Source organism: Haliotis cracherodii, unplaced genomic scaffold (genome assembly GCF_022045235.1).
Source record: "Haliotis cracherodii isolate W230 unplaced genomic scaffold, xgHalCrac1.p SCAF_6, whole genome shotgun sequence".
Lineage (NCBI taxonomy): Eukaryota > Metazoa > Mollusca > Gastropoda > Lepetellida > Haliotidae > Haliotis > Haliotis cracherodii.
Window position 1 is genome coordinate 47,839,938 of NW_027266319.1, and position 19,802 is coordinate 47,859,739.

General features: G+C 43.8%; 1 protein-coding gene and 1 pseudogene across 1 annotated transcript; both read left to right on the plus strand.

Moving 5' to 3' along the window:
• The first annotated feature begins 5,007 nt into the window (after nt 1-5,007).
• Nucleotides 5,008-12,109, plus strand: LOC139446156 (neuroglian-like). The gene is made up of 8 exons (XM_071227455.1): nt 5,008-5,079; nt 5,954-6,059; nt 7,710-8,080; nt 8,974-9,102; nt 9,219-9,321; nt 10,088-10,278; nt 11,524-11,655; nt 11,928-12,109. The coding sequence occupies exons 1-8, from the start codon at nt 5,025-5,027 to the stop codon at nt 12,107-12,109; spliced, it is 1,269 nt and encodes a 422-aa protein (XP_071083556.1). The 5' UTR covers nt 5,008-5,024.
• Nucleotides 12,110-16,720: 4,611 nt separating this feature from the next.
• On the plus strand, nt 16,721-19,497 carry LOC139444772 (uncharacterized; annotated as a pseudogene).
• Nucleotides 19,498-19,802: the final 305 nt, after the last annotated feature.

Below are 19,802 nucleotides of genomic sequence, written 5' to 3' on the forward strand. Positions count from 1 at the left end.
CATGTCATCATCTTACCTTGCCCACTGCCATGTCATCATCTCACCATGCCCTCTGCCTTGTCATCATCTCACCATGCCCTCTGCCATGTCTTTATCTCACCATGCCCACTGCCATGTCATCATCTCACCGTGCCCCCTGCAATGTCATCATCTTACCATGCCCTCTGTCATGTCATCATCGCACTATGCTGACTGCCATGTCATCATCTCACCATGCCCTCTGTCATGTCATCATCGCACTATGCTGACTGCCATGTCATTATCTCACCATGCCCTCTGTCATGTCATCATCGCACTATGCTGACTGCCATGTCATCATCTCACCATGCCCTCTGTCATGTCATCATCGCACTATGCTGACTGCCATGTCATTATCTCACCGTGCCCACTGCTTTTCTATCTTCTTACCATGCCGCCCGCGGCCTTGTCATCATCTCACCATGCCCACTGCCTTGTCATCATCTTACCATGCCCTCTGCCATGTCATCATCTCACTATGCCCTCTGCCATGTCATTATCTCAATATGCTCACTGCCATGTCATTATCTCACTATGCTCACTGCCATGTCATTATCTCACTATGCTAACTGCCTTGTCATCATCTTACCATGCCCTCTGCCATGTCATCATCTCACCATGCCTCTGCCATGTCATCATCTCACCATGCCTCTGTCATGTCATCATCTCACCATGCCCTCTGCCATGTCATCATCTCACAATGCCTCTGGCAAGTCATCATTTCACTATGCCCACTGCCATGTCATTATCTTACTATGCTCACTGCCATGTAATTATCTCACTATGGTCACTGCCATGTCATCATCTCACCATGCCTCTGCCATGTCATTATCACACCATGCCTCTGTCATGTCATCATCTCACCATGCCTCTGTCATGTCATCATCTCACTATGCCCACTGCCATGTCATCATCTCACCATGCCTCTGCCATGTCATCATCTCACCATGCCTCTGCCATGTCATTATCACACCATGCCTCTGTCATGTCATCATCTCACCATGCCTCTGTCATGTTAACATCTCACTATGCCCTCTGCCATGTCATTATCTCACTATGCTCACTGCCAAGTCATTATCTCATTATGCCAACTGCCTTGTCATTATCTCACCATACCAACTGCCTTGTCATCATCTTACCATGCCCTCTGCCATGTCATCATCTCACCATGCCTCTGCCATGTCATCATCTCACCATGCCTCTGTCATGTCATCATCTCACTATGCCCACTGCCATGTCATCATCTCACCATGCCTCTGCCATGTCATCATCTCACCATGCCTCTGCCATGTCATTATCACACCATGCCTCTGCCATGTCATCATCTCACCATGCCTCTGTCATGTTAACATCTCACTATGCCCTCTGCCATGTCATTATCACACCATGCCTCTGCCATGTCATCATCTCACCATGCCTCTGTCATGTTAACATCTCACTATGCCCACTGCCATGTCATCATCTCACCATGCCTCTGCCATGTCATCATCTCACCATGCCTCTGCCATGTCATTATCACACCATGCCTCTGCCATGTCATCATCTCACCATGCCTCTGTCATGTTAACATCTCACTATGCTCACTGCCAAGTCATTATCTCATTATGCCAACTGCCTTGTCATTATCTCACCATACCAACTGCCTTGTCATCATCTTACCATGCCCTCTGCCATGTCATCATCTCATTATGCCCTCTGCCAAGTCATTATCTCATTATGCCCTCTGCCATGTCATCATCTCACCATACCAACTGCCTTGTCATCATCTTACCATGCCCTCTGCCATGTCATCATCTCACCATGCCCTCTGCCATGTCATCATCTCACAATGCCTCTGGCAAGTCATCATTTCACTATGCCCACTGCCATGTCATTATCTTACTATGCTCACTGCCATGTAATTATCTCACTATGGTCACTGCCATGTCATCATCTCACCATGCCTCTGCCATGTCATTATCACACCATGCCTCTGTCATGTCATCATCTCACCATGCCTCTGTCATGTCATCATCTCACTATGCCCACTGCCATGTCATCATCTCACCATGCCTCTGCCATGTCATCATCTCACCATGCCTCTGCCATGTCATTATCACACCATGCCTCTGTCATGTCATCATCTCACCATGCCTCTGTCATGTTAACATCTCACTATGCCCTCTGCCATGTCATTATCTCACTATGCTCACTGCCAAGTCATTATCTCATTATGCCAACTGCCTTGTCATTATCTCACCATACCAACTGCCTTGTCATCATCTTACCATGCCCTCTGCCATGTCATCATCTCACCATGCCTCTGCCATGTCATCATCTCACCATGCCTCTGTCATGTCATCATCTCACTATGCCCACTGCCATGTCATCATCTCACCATGCCTCTGCCATGTCATCATCTCACCATGCCTCTGCCATGTCATTATCACACCATGCCTCTGCCATGTCATCATCTCACCATGCCTCTGTCATGTTAACATCTCACTATGCCCTCTGCCATGTCATTATCACACCATGCCTCTGCCATGTCATCATCTCACCATGCCTCTGTCATGTTAACATCTCACTATGCCCACTGCCATGTCATCATCTCACCATGCCTCTGCCATGTCATCATCTCACCATGCCTCTGCCATGTCATTATCACACCATGCCTCTGCCATGTCATCATCTCACCATGCCTCTGTCATGTTAACATCTCACTATGCTCACTGCCAAGTCATTATCTCATTATGCCAACTGCCTTGTCATTATCTCACCATACCAACTGCCTTGTCATCATCTTACCATGCCCTCTGCCATGTCATCATCTCATTATGCCCTCTGCCAAGTCATTATCTCATTATGCCCTCTGCCATGTCATCATCTCACCATACCAACTGCCTTGTCATCATCTTACCATGCCCTCTGCCATGTCATCATCTCATCATGCCCTCTGCCAAGTCATTATCTCATTATGCCCTCTGCCATGTCATCATCTCACCATACCAACTGCCTTGTCATCATCTTACCATGCCCTCTGCCATGTCATCATCTCACCATGCCTCTGTCATGTCATCATCTCACTATGCCCACTGCCATGTCATCATCTCACCATGCCTCTGCCATGTCATCATCTCACCATGCCTCTGCCATGTCATTATCACACCATGCCTCTGTCATGTCATCATCTCACCATGCCTCTGTCATGTTAACATCTCACTATGCCCTCTGTCATGTCATCATCTCGCCATCCCCTCTGCCATGTCATCATCTCACCATGCCCACTGCCTTGTCATCATCTCACCGTGCCCTCTGCCATGTCATCATCTCACTATGCCCTCTGCCATGTCATTATCTCACTATGCTCACTGCCTTGTCATCATCTCACCATGCCTCTGCCATGTCATTATCTCACCATGCCAACTGCCTTGTCATCATCTCACCATGCCTCTGCCATGTCATTATCTCACCATGCCACTGCCATGTCATCATCTCACTATGCCCACTGCCATGTCATCATCTCACCATGCCTCTGCCATGTCATTATCTCACCATGCCACTGCCATGTCATCATCTCACTATGCCCACTGCCATGTCATCATCTCACCATGCCTCTGCCATGTCATCATCTCACCATGCCTCTGCCATGTCATTATCACACCATGCCTCTGTCATGTCATCATCTCACCGTGCCCTCTGTCATGTTAACATCTCACTATGCCCTCTGCCATGTCATTATCTCACTATGCTCACTGCCAAGTCATTATCTCATTATGCCAACTGCCTTGTCATTATCTCACCATACCAACTGCCTTGTCATCATCTTACCATGCCCTCTGCCATGTCATCATCTCACCATGCCTCTGCCATGTCATCATCTCACCATGCCTCTGTCATGTCATCATCTCACTATGCCCACTGTCATGTCATCATCTCACCATGCCTCTGCCATGTCATCATCTCACCATCCCCTCTGCCATGTCATCATCTCACCATGCCCACTGCCTTGTCATCATCTCACCGTGCCCTCTGCCATATCATCATCTCACTATGCCCTCTGCCATGTCATTATCTCACTATGCCAACTGCCTTGTCATCATCTCACCATGCCTCTGCCATGTCATTATCTCACCATGCCAACTGCCTTGTCATCATCTCACCATGCCTCTGCCATGTCATTATCTCACCATGCCACTGCCATGTCATCATCTCACTATGCCCACTGCCATGTCATCATCTCACCATGCCTCTGCCATGTCATTATCTCACCATGCCACTGCCATGTCATCATCTCACTATGCCCACTGCCATGTCATCATCTCACCATGCCTCTGCCATGTCATCATCTCACCATGCCCTCTGCCATGTCATCATCTCACTATGCCCACTGCCATGTCATCATCTCACCATGCCTCTGGCAAGTCATCATTTCACTATGCCCACTGACTTGTCATCATCTCACCATATCCAAAGCATTGTCATCATCTCACCATATCCAAAGCCTTGTCGTCATCTCAGGATACCCACTGACTTGTCATCATCTCACCATATCCAAAGCATTGTCATCATCTCACCATATCCAAAGCCTTGTCGTCATCTCAGGATACCCACTGACTTGTCATCATCTCACCATATCCAAAGCCTTGTCGTCATCTCAGGATACCCATTGACTTGTCATCATCTCACCATATCCAAAGCATTGTCATCATCTCACCATATCCAAAGCCTTGTCGTCATCTCAGGATACCCACTGACTTGTCATCATCTCACCATATCCAAAGCCTTGTCGTCATCTCAGGATACCCATTGACTTGTCATCATCTCACCATATCCAAAGCATTGTCATCATCTCACCATATCCAAAGCCTTGTCGTCATCTCAGGATACCCACTGACTTGTCATCATCTCACCATATCCAAAGCCTTGTCATCATCTCACCATATCCAAAGCCTTGTCGTCATTTCACCATATCCACGATGGTGTATGTTTCTGATTACCTTCCAGCGACCTTGTCACAAGTAACAATGAGGAGAGTTGTGCTGCTGGCATGCATGCTGTGCTGCACCGGAATACTGGCAGGTGAGACTCGGGATGTTGCAAGTCTAATGGTTGACAGTACAGATCTATATTCACGAAAACTGTGAATGGTTGACATGGTTCAACAATTCGAGAAACATAGTCTAGTCTGAAAATGTTAATTTGAGGCAATAGCTACTAGCACATGCTAGATTTAAGTTAGTCATGTTAACTGGTTTGTGGAAGAGAAATTGTAAAAACAACATGAACACCCCTTTTTGCCCTTGAAAAAATATATTTTGGGAGAACTCACATGTTCCAGAATGAATGGTACTTTAATACAGGTAATGTGATTTCAGCAAAGTCTACGAATTCCATCTTGTGTATGTTTGTCTACAACTTTGTGAAATAATTAAAGACATCCCCCGATGAAGACTCTCGACATACTGTCATAAGTCTTGCAGGTATGTGAGAGATTGATGATTCTTGGTAAAACTGAAAGTATACATAATCTTATTTGTAAATATCTCTGAATTTGAGTATATTGAAGGTTAACTATCATATACTACATTTTTGATCACTGATCATGTGCATGTCAAAGTAGAAAATGCATTAAACATTTGACTTACGCTAATTGTGGAGCCTTTCAGGGTGCTGATGTTCTCATTGTTAGTGAGTGGCTGTCGACTATATGCAGCCTTTCTATGGCATGGAGCATCTATTTATCCTACAAATATGAACATGCTGAAAATATGCTGACACTATAAGTTTTTGTCATAAATTTTTGTCAAGTCAATATTGACAAGTGTAATTTGAAAATATAGCGGAATCGCATCATCAAGTTATGCACCACTTTAGCGTGATTAGTGGGTATTCTTAGTGTATTTGACTGAAGAAGATATATCAGTTGACATGGAGATATGTTTATTTGTTTCAGTAACACGGCCACCAGGAGTCTACATTCAGCCAAGATATGATGTGTTCTTCAAAGCCGGGGAAACTGTGGAGATGCCATGTGTTGCTGAAGGCATACCCAACCCCAGGTACAACACTCATGTGCTGTGTTCATGTACTTAGGACACACACACACACATGCACACGCACACCCACAAACACAAACACACACACAAACACAAACGCAAACGCAAACACAAACACAAACACACACACACCATTTCAAATCCATTTCCTGTTCTACTGGGCATTGGACATGTTGAGATAAAGATTACCGTGTGTATAGTCTTGTAAACTATGTCAGAAATAGCCATAAGCTGCACACATTTTCATCGTGATTAAGCTCGGTTTGGTAACAAGAAACACAAATATATATATTATTGCCCTTTGATATATGATGAATCTTCCACCATGTATCAGGTTCAGCTGGCCAAGTGGTCTCACTACGCTGTCTGTGGAGAGTTACGTTCCTCAACTTTGTTAGGTTCAGCTGGCCAAGTGGACTCACTACGCTGTCTGCGGAGAGTTACGTTCCTCAGCCTTGTCAGGTACAGCTGGCCAAGTGGACTCACTAGGCTGTCTGTGGAGAGTTACGTTCCTCAACCTTGTCAGGTACAGCTGGCCAAGTTGACTCACTAGGCTGTCTGAGGAGAGTTACGTTCCTCAGCCTTGTCAGGTATAGCTGGCCAAGTGGACTCACTACGCTGTCTGTGGAGAGTTACGTTCCGCAACCTTGTCAGGTTCAGCTGGCCAAGTGGACTCACTAGGCTGTCTGTGGAGAGTTACGTTCCTCAACCTTGTCAGGTACAGCTGGCCAAGTTGACTCACTAGGCTGTCTGAGGAGAGTTACGTTCCTCAACCTTGTCAGGTTCAGCTGGCCAAGTGGACTCACTAGGCTGTCTGTGGAGAGTTACGTTCCTCAACCTTGTCAGGTACAGCTGGCCAAGTGGACTCACCAGGCTGTCTGAGGAGAGTTACGTTCCTCAGCCTTGTCAGGTTCAGCTGGCCAAGTTGACTCACTAGGCTGTCTGTGGAGAGTTACGTTCCTCAACCTTGTCAGGTTCAGCTGGCCAAGTGGACTCACTAGGCTGTCTGTGGAGAGTTCCGTTCCTCAACCTTGTCAGGTTCAGCTGTCTGTGGAGAGTTACGTTCCTCAACCTTGTCAGGTACAGCTGGCCAAGTTGACTCACTAGGCTGTCTGTGGAGAGTTCCGTTCCTCAACCTTGTCAGGTTCAGCTGGCCAAGTGGACTCACTAGGCTGTCTGTGGAGAATAACGTTCTTTTGCCTTGTCTGGATCTGGTAGCCACGTGGTGGAATGCCAGAACCTTTGCACCACGATTACAATCCCTATTCCTGTCAGCATTAGTACTCACAGGTTTAACCAAAGTGTTACATGTCAAGATATGACTTTTTGAATTTTCCTTCCAAATAATCCATCAGCAATTGAAGTCAGTCACAGAAACTCTGTTATGCTTGGAGAACCACCACACATTAGAGTAGAAGACGAGTCAAATGAATTCCTCTTTTTTGTCAGATGGTTATAAAAATACAAAATTTGAATAAATAATGTGTTACAGTGTATATTGCAATGCAATAGCTACAACGAATCCTATTTTGATTAGTGATTTTAATGGTCAATGTTAAGTAACATCGTGTGATCATGACAAACTGATGTAACCATTGATAACTACAGTAGTTATGTAAAAGAGGATCCCAATATTTAATCTGTTTTTACCAGGTACACATGGCAAAAGAATGGAATTGATTTCAACCCAAGTGGTAATGATGACCGAATGGTCCAGCTTGCCAATGTTGGAACCATCGTCATCAACAGACCAGAGGACAAAGATGAGGGGATTTTCCAGTGTTTTGCTGAAAATGATTATGGCAAGTCAGCAACCATAAACATCAACCTGCGTGAAGCAAAGCTGAAAGAGTTTGGTGTGGAAGCAGACATGACATTCTCACCATATTTGGGGGAATCTCTGACCTTGAACTGCGTGGCCCCAGAGAGTATTCCCCCTCCGGAGGTGTACTGGGTCATCAAGGAGCAGTATGGCGGCTTAACACCCATCAACTTCGATGCCAGAGTCACCATGGATCATGAGTGTGAGTATTGTGTGGACAGACATTCAAACATCAATGGACATAGAGAAGGAACAAAAAAATCCATCCTTGTGATAAGTGACCGCGAAATGGGAAAGATTCCATTTCAGTGGCTTCTGACTGCTAGAGTAAAGGTACCTGGGTTGCTGACTGTGGCCTGGCTGACCATCGGCTCTGTCAAGTGGCTTTTCATTGCTTTGTTTCCTAGTTTACTGTTCATTTAGTATCATTGGTGTTATCTGTCAGTTTCAGCTTATCGTGACATGGTAAGCTAAATCCTGGGCTGTGCTGTTCTGTGTGTTTGTTGACAGTATTACTGTTTGAAGAAAAGTTCATACGTCCAGTATGCATCTACCTAAACAGATCAAGTTCCACTCGACAAAGTTTCAGAAGGAATATCTACAAATAATACCACAGAAATAATCAGAACCACTATTTACTTCTGGATGAGAGTAGTAATCCTCAGAGCCTACAGAGCGGCGGGGCTAGCCCCCTCCCCCCTTCGGCCTCAAACCCACATTTAGTGAGAATCATAGCATCTACATTAGTGCTTCATGGAAACAGTTCTATCCTTACGATTATGGAAGGCTGTTTCTGGAGATTGAATATGGAATTCACAAGTTTGGACCCATAGTGGTGGCACAATTAACTATGCATAAAAGATAGGCCTTACTACCAGAAAACTCACCCAGTATTCACATAGACTTATTGATGTCTGCTTAATGTTCCATAACCAACCACTGAAAGTCCATGTTCTCTGTTCGCCAGGTACACAGTTCAGGGGGTGTCCACTACCTTTTGGAAATGAGTAGAGATAAGCAATAAGTAAGAGTTAGAATAAGTATAAAAAATATTTTTACCCCAAAATACATTTCGGTATATTTCCTATGTTTTAGCTCGTCTGCGTATCACCAATGTCAAGGCTATTGACAGTCAAGATGGAAAAGCCTATGCCTGTACGGCCATGAATAGAATTGTGCGTAAAACCACGCAGGGAGCGCGCCAGTTTATTACACCACGGGGATGTAAGTAGTTTCACATCTCTGGTGATTTCATGAATGATATAACCTTGATTTCCTGTGTCCAGTGTACATGGTGTGAGGGCTTAGTCATTCTTATCTTTGTAATGTTTGGTTTGCAGCTTCAGAAGTTCAGAGACCAGTGACCTACATGTGGGCTTCCCCGACTGACCATTTCGGATTACGCGGGGATGAATTCAGGATCAAGTGTATATTTGCTGGAAAGTAAGTCAGGCCTCAACCATGTTTCAACAGTCCCCCATGAGCCAACAATCACTAGTGAAATGAGTGTCATGTACAAAATACATTCATGCATGTAGAAAAAAAACTTGGTGTATGTCTTCTCTTGAAAAGGCCTTGAGTGTGGCTTTAAACATGATTTGAAAATGTTTTGGTGAAAATAGGTCCACGGTCAAGGTCAGGTTTTTGTAAAACACAGTTGTCAGTTTCTGAGCCCTGAGGTTATACATTTGCATGTGTCTTTACAAGTCCTACTACATGAAAGTCTATCAAAGGTCAAGGTCATCTTTCAGGTAATAGCGAAACATTGCCAGTTACTGTTGCGCTTTACTTTGTACAATCTCTACAATCTGAGGACGTTGTCTTGATTAGGGTCAAGGACTGGAAGTAATGTTGTTTGGACTGGCAGCTTATGGTGGTATTTTATGACTTCAGAGGCTTTGATCAACTGTCGCTGAAGGGGCTGCTTCTGTTTGTTCAAGTACTTGAAAACACCAATTTATACAAGTTTTGTTTCAGTTTCATTCAGTTACGTGTCTGTAACTTCAGTGAGCATGGCGAGTTCTAGTTAGTCACGGCCGTTATTTGATGATACATGTGCCATGTCACACATGTTAACATGAGATGATGTTGTACGCGCATTTCAACAAATTCATCAGTATGGTTGAATTGATATTATCAACATGATAAAGGTGAGTGTTTACACACAGTAGTATTGGAGGAGTATTGTTACTGATTATTGCTATTTCAGTCCCACACCAGACGTGCACTGGGTGCGCCCTGATGGCAAACCTTTGCCCGACTACGCCAAGCAGAGTAGCTTTGGGCAGGAACTTGTGTTTTCAAGGTTGGAGTTTTCTGATGGAGGAGAATACATGTGTTGGGCAACAAATGCTCTGTCCCCTCAGAGAGTTCAGAGAACCATCACCGTGAGAGTGGAGTGTAAGTAAACCATGTGTCCCAGACTTCCTATAAGCAGGGCGAGGTACTCGAGTGTAAGTCACACATTTGTCCCAGACATTTTATAAGCAGGGTGAGATACTTGAATGAAGTGACGCATTTCTCCCGGACTTTCCCGGACTCAATATGCAGGGCGACATAGTTGAATGTAAGTCACACATTTGTCCCAGACATTTTATAAGCAGGGTGAGATACTTAAATGAAGTGACGCGTTTCTCCTGGACTTTCAATATGCAGGGCGACTAAAGCCCCATTCACATGGACAAAATTTACTCATGTAAGCAAATTTACTCATGTAAGCAAAAGTATATTTACATTGCGTTCACATGAAGTTTATGCAAGGCAGAAGTAAACATCATTTCATAAACAAATTGTGGACTTTTATCATTTGAGGCCATGTTTTTGTCGAAGATAGTCAACCAGAGGCAAAAGAGAGACTTTTCATACTTTCTTAGTATGGGAATAGTCTTAGGATTATGCCAGGAAAGAGAACTATGGAAGAGAGAACGTTCTCAACACTCGTGGAACAATGTCGTCAAACGATCATTTGATGATAAACTGTGGATCGATAACTTTCGCATGACACGCGAAACATTTTATGAACATGTTATGTTCTTTGCAAGGAACTACAGCCGTATTTTCCTGATATCAGTGTCTTGGATTTAATAGGCTTATGTAAGCAAATAGGGAATCTGTTCACATGACCAGAAATACTCCAGGATCATTTATACTTATGAGTTAATAGGTGAATAGGTGTAGCAAATATACTTGTACTCATGTCTCCTTACCCCTGGAGTATATTTACTCACGTAAGCCAATGCGTTCACATGCCACCATAAGTAAATTTACTTATGTAAGTATATATACTCACATAAGTAAAAGTGTCCATGTGAATGGGGCTTATATAGTTAAATGTAAGTCACACATTTGTTTGAGACATTTTTCCGGTAGCTGAAAGATCCGTATGAGCTAACTTCATCATTTTGTGACAAATGGTGTCTTCCATCTTTCACATGTGTATGTTGTATTAGTAATCTCACTGTCTGACAATTCAATAAAATGAATCTGTAGATGCCAAATGTATTCAAAATGGTATACCCTGGTAAGTTCCACCATGAATTAGACTTGTTCACACTACACAGTTCACCCTGGCATTGCTCTTGCCGGATTTGATAGACACCCCACCTTAATTTAATACTTTGTCATGTTTATTTATAATTTTGGCAGCCCGTCCCTACTGGATTGAGAAGCCCAGAGATGTGGTGTCGGGTATTGGAGAGACTGCTCGCTTCAAGTGCCTGGCCGATGGAATGCCAAAGCCTTCACTGAATTGGTATATCAACACTGTACGCCTGGGAGGTGAGAATCCACAACATGTATTTGTGGGTGGTTTCTCTGTAACCCTTACATCTGTCCTACTTGTAGCAACACTGGATTAATTGTCATTCTGCTTTGCACACAGTTTGGTCAATGCTTTGCACACAGTTTGGTCAATGCTTTGCATACAGTTTGGTCGGCTATGGAGGGGAATGGATAAATGTCATCAAGCCCCTGCTACGAGGTGTGAACATAGCTTTGGTGTGGTTATTGACTCTATTGTGAAACAATGTCCAAATGATGCCCTGTTCCAGATGCCAACATGGATAATCGGTTCAAGAGAATCGCGTTTGATGATGTTATGTTGGTGAATGTCACCAAGGAAGATGCCATGGTGATACAGTGTAACGTCACCAACAAGCACGGCTACATCTGGGGAGATTTCTACCTCAACGTACTGTGTAAGTACCTGCTAGGTTCCATACCTCCTGTTTAGATTCCGGGTTAGAAGTGGCTCACTACAGCCTATGTAGTTATAAAAAGTGATGAATTGGGTGGTCAGGTGTGTTGGCTGACCGTGTGTCATTGTACCCTGATGGCAGGGATCATTGCTCATAATATCAACCACTGGATTGTCTTGCAAAGACTTGATTATTTACAGGCTGATGTCATATAACTGAAGTAACTGAGTGTCCACACATTGTCTAGTCTGATAACGATTCATGCTATGTTTTATCACATGCCCAATGTATATTCTTTTTTTACTTCAATTTCATTTCCTTACCATCATTATCATACTCATCGACATTCCTCGGGTTTATATTATGTTTTATTTTGAAATTCATAGTTAGTTTATCATGTTTTTGTAACACTTGCAAATACCGAATTATCTTGTTTATTTACACTTTTTGTCCACTTATATTTCATATAGAACTGACCGAAATATACCTAGATACATGTACATTGCATAGTTGTTTGTAAGCTGCTTGATTAGTAATTAGTAGCTTGAGTTATGTCAATTTATGGTTTTACAGTCTAGACCTGCTCAGATGTCGATCTTCAGCCCAAGGGATGCTGCAATTTTTTTCAGTTGCCATTCCTAATTTTGAATTTAAAAATATCCACCTCCGTGTTATTCAACTACTTTAAGGCACTTTAAAGATGACTTGTATTTCACTGATGACAGGGTCGACAAAGACGAAGTGGCTTTCATGATTAGTGTTACGTTTTTGAATTTCATTATTATCGTCATCGTTGTTGAGTTTCGGAAATATTTCACCTTATCCTGCATTACATATTGCATTACCTTGTGTTTCATGCGATAGTGTTGGATGCTTTAAAACTGATCCTATCACACACTTTGCATTTCTCCCTTCTCATTCTCTTTCTCATGGCTCTAGAGTGGAGACGTATTTTTCTGGAAGAGAAAAAAACGTATTTCCTCAATATTTCAGAGTTTTAGAACTTATTCTATCTCACGCTATGTATTTCATCCTTCTTCTACGATCCGGGTGTGGAAACGATCCAAAACCAATTTACAGCTTCAAAAAGCACTGCAACTAAACACGTCCCAGCAATCACGTGCTGCTAACAATGGACTGTGCACGCTCTGATCACCGTGCAACTTGATCACACGACCTCCCAGGCTTGCTCTTCTCTTTTTTTATCGCCTTGGTGTGGAGACGTTTTTGGATTTGAAGAGAATTATTTTTGGTGTGTGCTCTGTAAAAAGTCGCCCGAATCTTGATTGTATTAAGCGTACACCGAATGGACGTTCGCCGGAGCGATTGGTGGATGCAGAAGAGTTGAAAGGGATTGATATTCCCTTCTATGTGCGACGGACATGGACAGTCTACTGTACGAACGCGTTCTCGTCCATGTTCGTCAGAGGATTGTAGCCGATATAGCCGATATCGGGATCGACGTTCCATCCTTCTACATTCATTGGAGTATATTGAAAGACAACCTTTTCCAAGGGATCAACATACACCTCCAGGGGATCAACATCACCACTCTACGATCGACAGATTTACATTTAAACACCTCTTCAAGGAATAAACATACCATTCCTAGGGATCGCCATCCCCTCTACCAGTCAGACGATCACAGGCACAGCCAGGATCGCTATCAACATACCCTTTCATGGGATTGACATACCTCTTTACGTGATCGATATGCCACTCTCCCATGGCTATAGGATCACTGGTGCTGTCAGGGTTGAGATCCAAATACCCCTCCCGGTAGGATCGACATGCCACTCTCCCATGGCCATAGGATCACTTGTGCTGTCAGGGTTGAGATCCATATACCCCTCCCGGTAGGATCGACATGCCGCTGTCCCATGGCCATAGGATCACTGGTGCTGTCAGGGTTGAGATCCACATACCCCTCCCGGTAGGATCGACATCAAATGCCTGTAAAGGGATCGTCGATCAACTTCTGAGGATCATCATCACAACAATAGCCAGGAACAGGATCGACATTATTCGTTCTAGAGAGAACATTCTGATCAGAGGGATCAATCAGGATCTATTTCCTCCTTTATTATACATCACCGTATACAATCATCTATGTTATACATGACCGCTGCGCTAGAGCAACATGGTTTACATGTGGTCCATTCTCCTCCTTCCACATCGTGCAACTACTGGAGTAACATCATTTTTCCAAAGGATCCGATTCTTCATCACTTCTGCGAACAACGACCTCCGATGAAGTGGCAACTACACCCGGAGACTTTCACTGGATTTGCCAACTCCACCAAACCGCAGAAGTTGATCTGTCCGAAATCCGATTCCACAAACGGTTGCCGACATGGTACCCACAGGCATGGGATCACGATGCGCTAGCCATCACGTGGGAAAGTCATAACACATACATGTATATCCTCCGAGAGGCCTTCTACCTCAAGTACTGCAGAAGATAGTGGTTACTAATGAGCTTCGACTACTTTTAGTCGTACCCTTTTGGCCAGTGAGAAGTTGGTTCACCATCCTCGTAAGTGTCGCAGATCGAAGACACCAGCTACGACCAGATCTACTACTTTAGCCACATTCAAAAGAGCTATATCCATCACTTGACACGCTTCATCTCTGCGTCTGGCACATCTCCCAAAATCTCTAAAAGCTGAGGGATATTCCCGAAGGGAGGCAAGAACCATCACAGATGCGCATCATACCATCACAAAGGCACTTTATGATCACAAGATGAAGGCTTTCAAAGGTTATTTCAAATCCCAGGATATTCAATCTCCGACCATTGTAACACCTTAACACTAGATTCAATAGAGTACCCGCAGATCATGTGTTCTTCAAGGAGGCCGAAGTATTGATGTAGATATGTTATGTCGTATACACGGAAGTCGCCACAAGGCGTGGCGGTTTGTGAAAACAGTGTCCCGAACCTCTACCTGCTAACCTCTGTCTAGTAACATGTTAGTCTCGGTAGCTGTTTCAACGACCTGTACTGGTGTTGTCGATGTTCCACTTCTCGCTATAACACACTCAATAACTACAGTCGTGGTTGAAACAAACAAAGCAAAAAAGAGATGCCATGTTGCTCCGCCTTGAAGCGTATGTGGGGGACAGTCTTAGAGAACTTCATGGGCCGTACTACAGATGATTCCATCTTAAGTAGCCGGGAGCATACCCATTCACCAGGTTGTGGTTGATAGCTTTGACAAAGCTTCAAAAGAGATGCCAAGCTGGCCCACCTTAAGTCCGCCGGGGGTATATGTGAGGACTGTCATGTAGAGCCGTTACTACAGGGAGAAGGGATGATCCACTTTCTCACACACAGGACAGGTTTATAAGTCGTGGCTGAAAAGGCATCCACTCGTACAAAGCTACGCCTTCTTTCAGTTAATCAACATCCTGTGTGAAGACACATACCACATGAGCGCTTCCCGAAACCATGTTAAGTACGTACAAGTAGTATAAAGGTTCTTTAAGAAGCAACGCATACACGAGTTCGGTCTTGACCCCAAACGATGTGACAAACGCCAGCTTCCTTGTGCACGTCTCAAAATTGAGGTGTTTGTACAGCCTAGCCACCTTTCAATCGTGGATTAAATGCATTGTGTGAGATTGGATCAGTTAAAAAATGGTAAATTTTAAAAATATCTATAATACTTATCCTATCTCACACGCCAAATGCCAAAGTTACAGCAGCCTCTATGCTCTAAAGAAGAGAATGAGTATACTGTGGACGTCATGTGTTGAAGTCGCGCGGGAATTCGGTGGTCTACAACCAATTGCTTATGTTGGTGGCAATGGAGACGACTGGGGTGTGTTTGAGTGAGGTGTTTTTTGAAGCTGGAAACTTAGAATCATTTCCAAACCACGATCAAGAAGAGGGAAGAAATGCATAGTATGACATAGGATATGTATTATAAATATACAATTTATTGTATACATTTACAAATCTCTTCCCAAAGCTACATCCAACACACTCTTTATTTACTGAGCACCATCAAACAATCTATTCATTTTCACTATCAACATAATTACTTTTACGTTTGGGTAATTTCCACACAAAATATATTCATTATTTTCACCAGTGCAACATGCTATTCATTCTGGGCATATTACAGAACGTACTGTTCATCTAGATAAATACCTACACTATTTGATTTTATGTCATTTACCTGATATATTTTTTGAACCTCACACTTCGTCTTTGCTCTTTCCAGAACCCACCAAAAGTTATCCTAGTGTTGCTGTCATCATTGGAATACCAGTAGCTCTAATTGCTGTCAACGTTGTCATTGCTTCTTTTATTCTTATTTAATATGATTTAGCATTATTTAGCTAAATCGGTTTATGGTCAGCTCCGCATAAACAATACTAGTAACTATTCCCATTTACCAGTTTCCACCATTTGTTTACAAACATTCTCCTTTCACAAGACACGCCAATATACTCCCCATGGCAACATACGTCATTTCTCCCATGACGTCACTACACGTGGTCTCGTGACGTCACTTCTTTTACTCCCCAACCGTCAAGTCATTCTAACAACACAACACAACGCGTCCGGCGGTTAGCATTTCACCTCTTTCGGTTTCACCTCTATAGCGTTTTCACCTCACCTCATTACTTCGTTTGGGATGCCTACTAAAAGGAAAGCGGCGCTGACCCACCGACTGGTGAAGGGTCCGAAAGCCAGTAGGACGGGGGTTAGCAGAAATGTGGATAGAACAGACTTGGATGCGCCAATTGGCTCACGACTGATCAGCGGAGTACCACAGAACACTGCAGGTACGTTGGATAGTGATTTTGTTTTTATCAAGCAATATTATGCATAATGCAAACTCGGCTAACACAGTGCTTCCTACAAATACGGCAAGGCTTGCTAACAGCACGCTCACAAACGGGGACACGTAGATGCCGACTGGGGATAGGTCTTCACACAATGAAGGGCACATAAACATTAGTACATTAGCACGCGAAAACGCACATAACACGCATCCGTCCCAACAACAAACACAAACACCCAATCCTCGACAAATACACCCTGTCTACAGTTAAACGTCAGAGCGGAACACATCGGATCACATGTTTCCCAACAACTACGGGAAAAAATACACAACGGCGAATTCATTGAGCTAAAACAACTAATATCGGCCCAATATCAGACACCCCAAGAGATGTCGGCATTTACATTGGCGCTCGACGCCACAGGTCAGATTATTTTTAAACCCAAACAACAACAAACGCGTCCATTAGGCATTGGCGCATGGACATAGGCGTTTAACGTCTACATGAGCGTATACATAGAAAAACACCCGGATAAGATACAGGATCTGCTTACCTACAGCGAAACAATCACGGGAGCTGCTATTAGGTTCGGCGGAGATTCATGGTTGCAATATGACCGTAGTTTCAGACAAAGGATGCAACGCGACCCGTCTCGATCCTGGTGGGCAATAGATGGCCATTTATGGTTACAACATATGCTTCCAAATCAACAAGCAGCACACGTGCGCGTCACAAACACCACCACTACCACCAACCGCAGCAATCTCAACGCGGATAGCGCAAATACCGGTAGCACCCCAAAGTTTTGCTGGGATTTTAACAAATTCGGATGTACAAGGTCTTTCTGCCGATATGCACACAAATGCATCACATGTGACAGCACTGCACACGGCGCACACACATGCTTTCGTCAAAAAGGGGGCGTTACAACCCCCCGTACTCAAACAAAACCCAACGCAAACAATACCAACTCAAGGCCTAGCGCCAACACCCATTAGTATGCGTGTATTGTCACATTGGCTCAGTATTTACACCCCCTTCTACGCATCAGATTCTATGTTTTTATCGGAAGGTTTTTCTCGAGGTTTTCCACTACAGTACACGGGTCCACCGGGTCCTAGAATGGCATACAATTTAAAATCCGCACAACAACATCCTAACATGGTGGCAACAATGCTACAAAAAGAAGTTGATCTAGGTAGAATTGCAGGTCCATTTACAGCACCACCATTTCAAGATATGATAGTTTCTCCAATCGGTCTCGTTCCGAAGAAGTCAAATCACAATAATCAACAAGTTCAGCAAACGTTCAGACTTATTCACCATCTGTCATACCCTGAGGGAGAGTCTGTAAACGACTACATATCACACGAGGTGTCAACAGTCAAGTACACTAGCTTTGACCAGGTGCTATCCGCGATACAAGGATTAGGCAAGGGTGCATACATGGCAAAATTTGATATAAAGTCTGCATTTCGCCTCATACCTATACGACCAGATGACTTTAAATTTCTGGGCATACAATTCAAACATAATTTCTACTTTGACAAATGTCTTCCATTTGGCTGTTCCATATCATGTGCAACATTTGAAAAGTTTAGCACATTTTTGCAGTGGGTACTCAGGAAATATACCAAAAATGATAACATACAACATTATTTGGATGATTTTGCATTGGCAGCACTAGCCTCTAATAAGTGTCAACAAACTCCCTGTTGCTCCCTGGAGTTATTACAAAACATGGGCGTTCCCGTCGCAAAGGACAAAACGGTTCTACCTACAACAAACATGACGTTCCTGGGTATCACAATAGACACAGTCAAAGCGCAAATTAGCATACCGAGGTATAAGGTAGTGCCGCTTACACAGAAAAATAGATACTCTTTTATCACCTTTTAAGAAGAAAACAACATTACACTACTTGCAGTCCTTGGTGGGGAAACTTAATTTTGTATGTAGGGCAATTCCGATTGGTCGCGCCTTTTTAAGACGCCTCATTGACGCACAGCGCGGAGGGTCAAAACCTCACCACAGATTAACACAAGGCATACGCGAGGACCTCAATTTATGGCAGCAATTTCTTCAAAACCACAATGGCACTACTGAATTTATAGATTCAGAGTGGATCAATTCATCGGATACACATTTGTTTACCGAAGCATCAGGTAACCATGGTTTCGGAGCCTTTTTCATGGGCAGATGGGCCAATGGCAGATGGCCTAACGAGTGGGTGCAGAATGGAAGGACTAAATTGTATTGGCAGTAAGACTGTGGGGCAGACATCTACGAAACAAGCGAGTGTTGTTTGTTTGTGACAACCAAGCAGTGGTAGCAATTATCAATAAACAAACAGCAAAACCACCACGAGTTATGTCGTTGCTTAGGCGCCTGATACTCCTCTATTTACAACATAATATCTTGTTCAAAGCATCGTATATTCCTACGCATGCAAACGTTATAGCTGATGCACTTTCGAGATTTCAGTGGTCCAGGTTCAAAGAAGCAGCACCGCGGGCAGACGAGATACCAGCACACATACCACAGGACATATGGCAGATCTGACGACAGAGGTGCAACGTCTAGTGCAGTCTTCTCTAGCACTCAACACATGGAACCTGTATGAGTCTGCACTAAAGTCATTTAATGTTTTCCGCATCTCTTTCAGCCTGCCACACATTTGGCCCGCCCCGGTTGATCACCTTATGCATTTTATCGCTCATCTCTCCTTAACAGGAAAATCTCCTCGCATGGCAAAGTCGTATATATCAGCATTAACAACATGGCAAAAGTTACATGGTATGCATGACCTAACATCCCATTTTCTTATTCAGAAAGCCTTGATTGGATTTGTCAGACAGAAACAGAAGGCTGACACTCGACTCCCAATTACAGTTGACTTATTGTCTGTTATTGTCACAGCATTACCGGTAG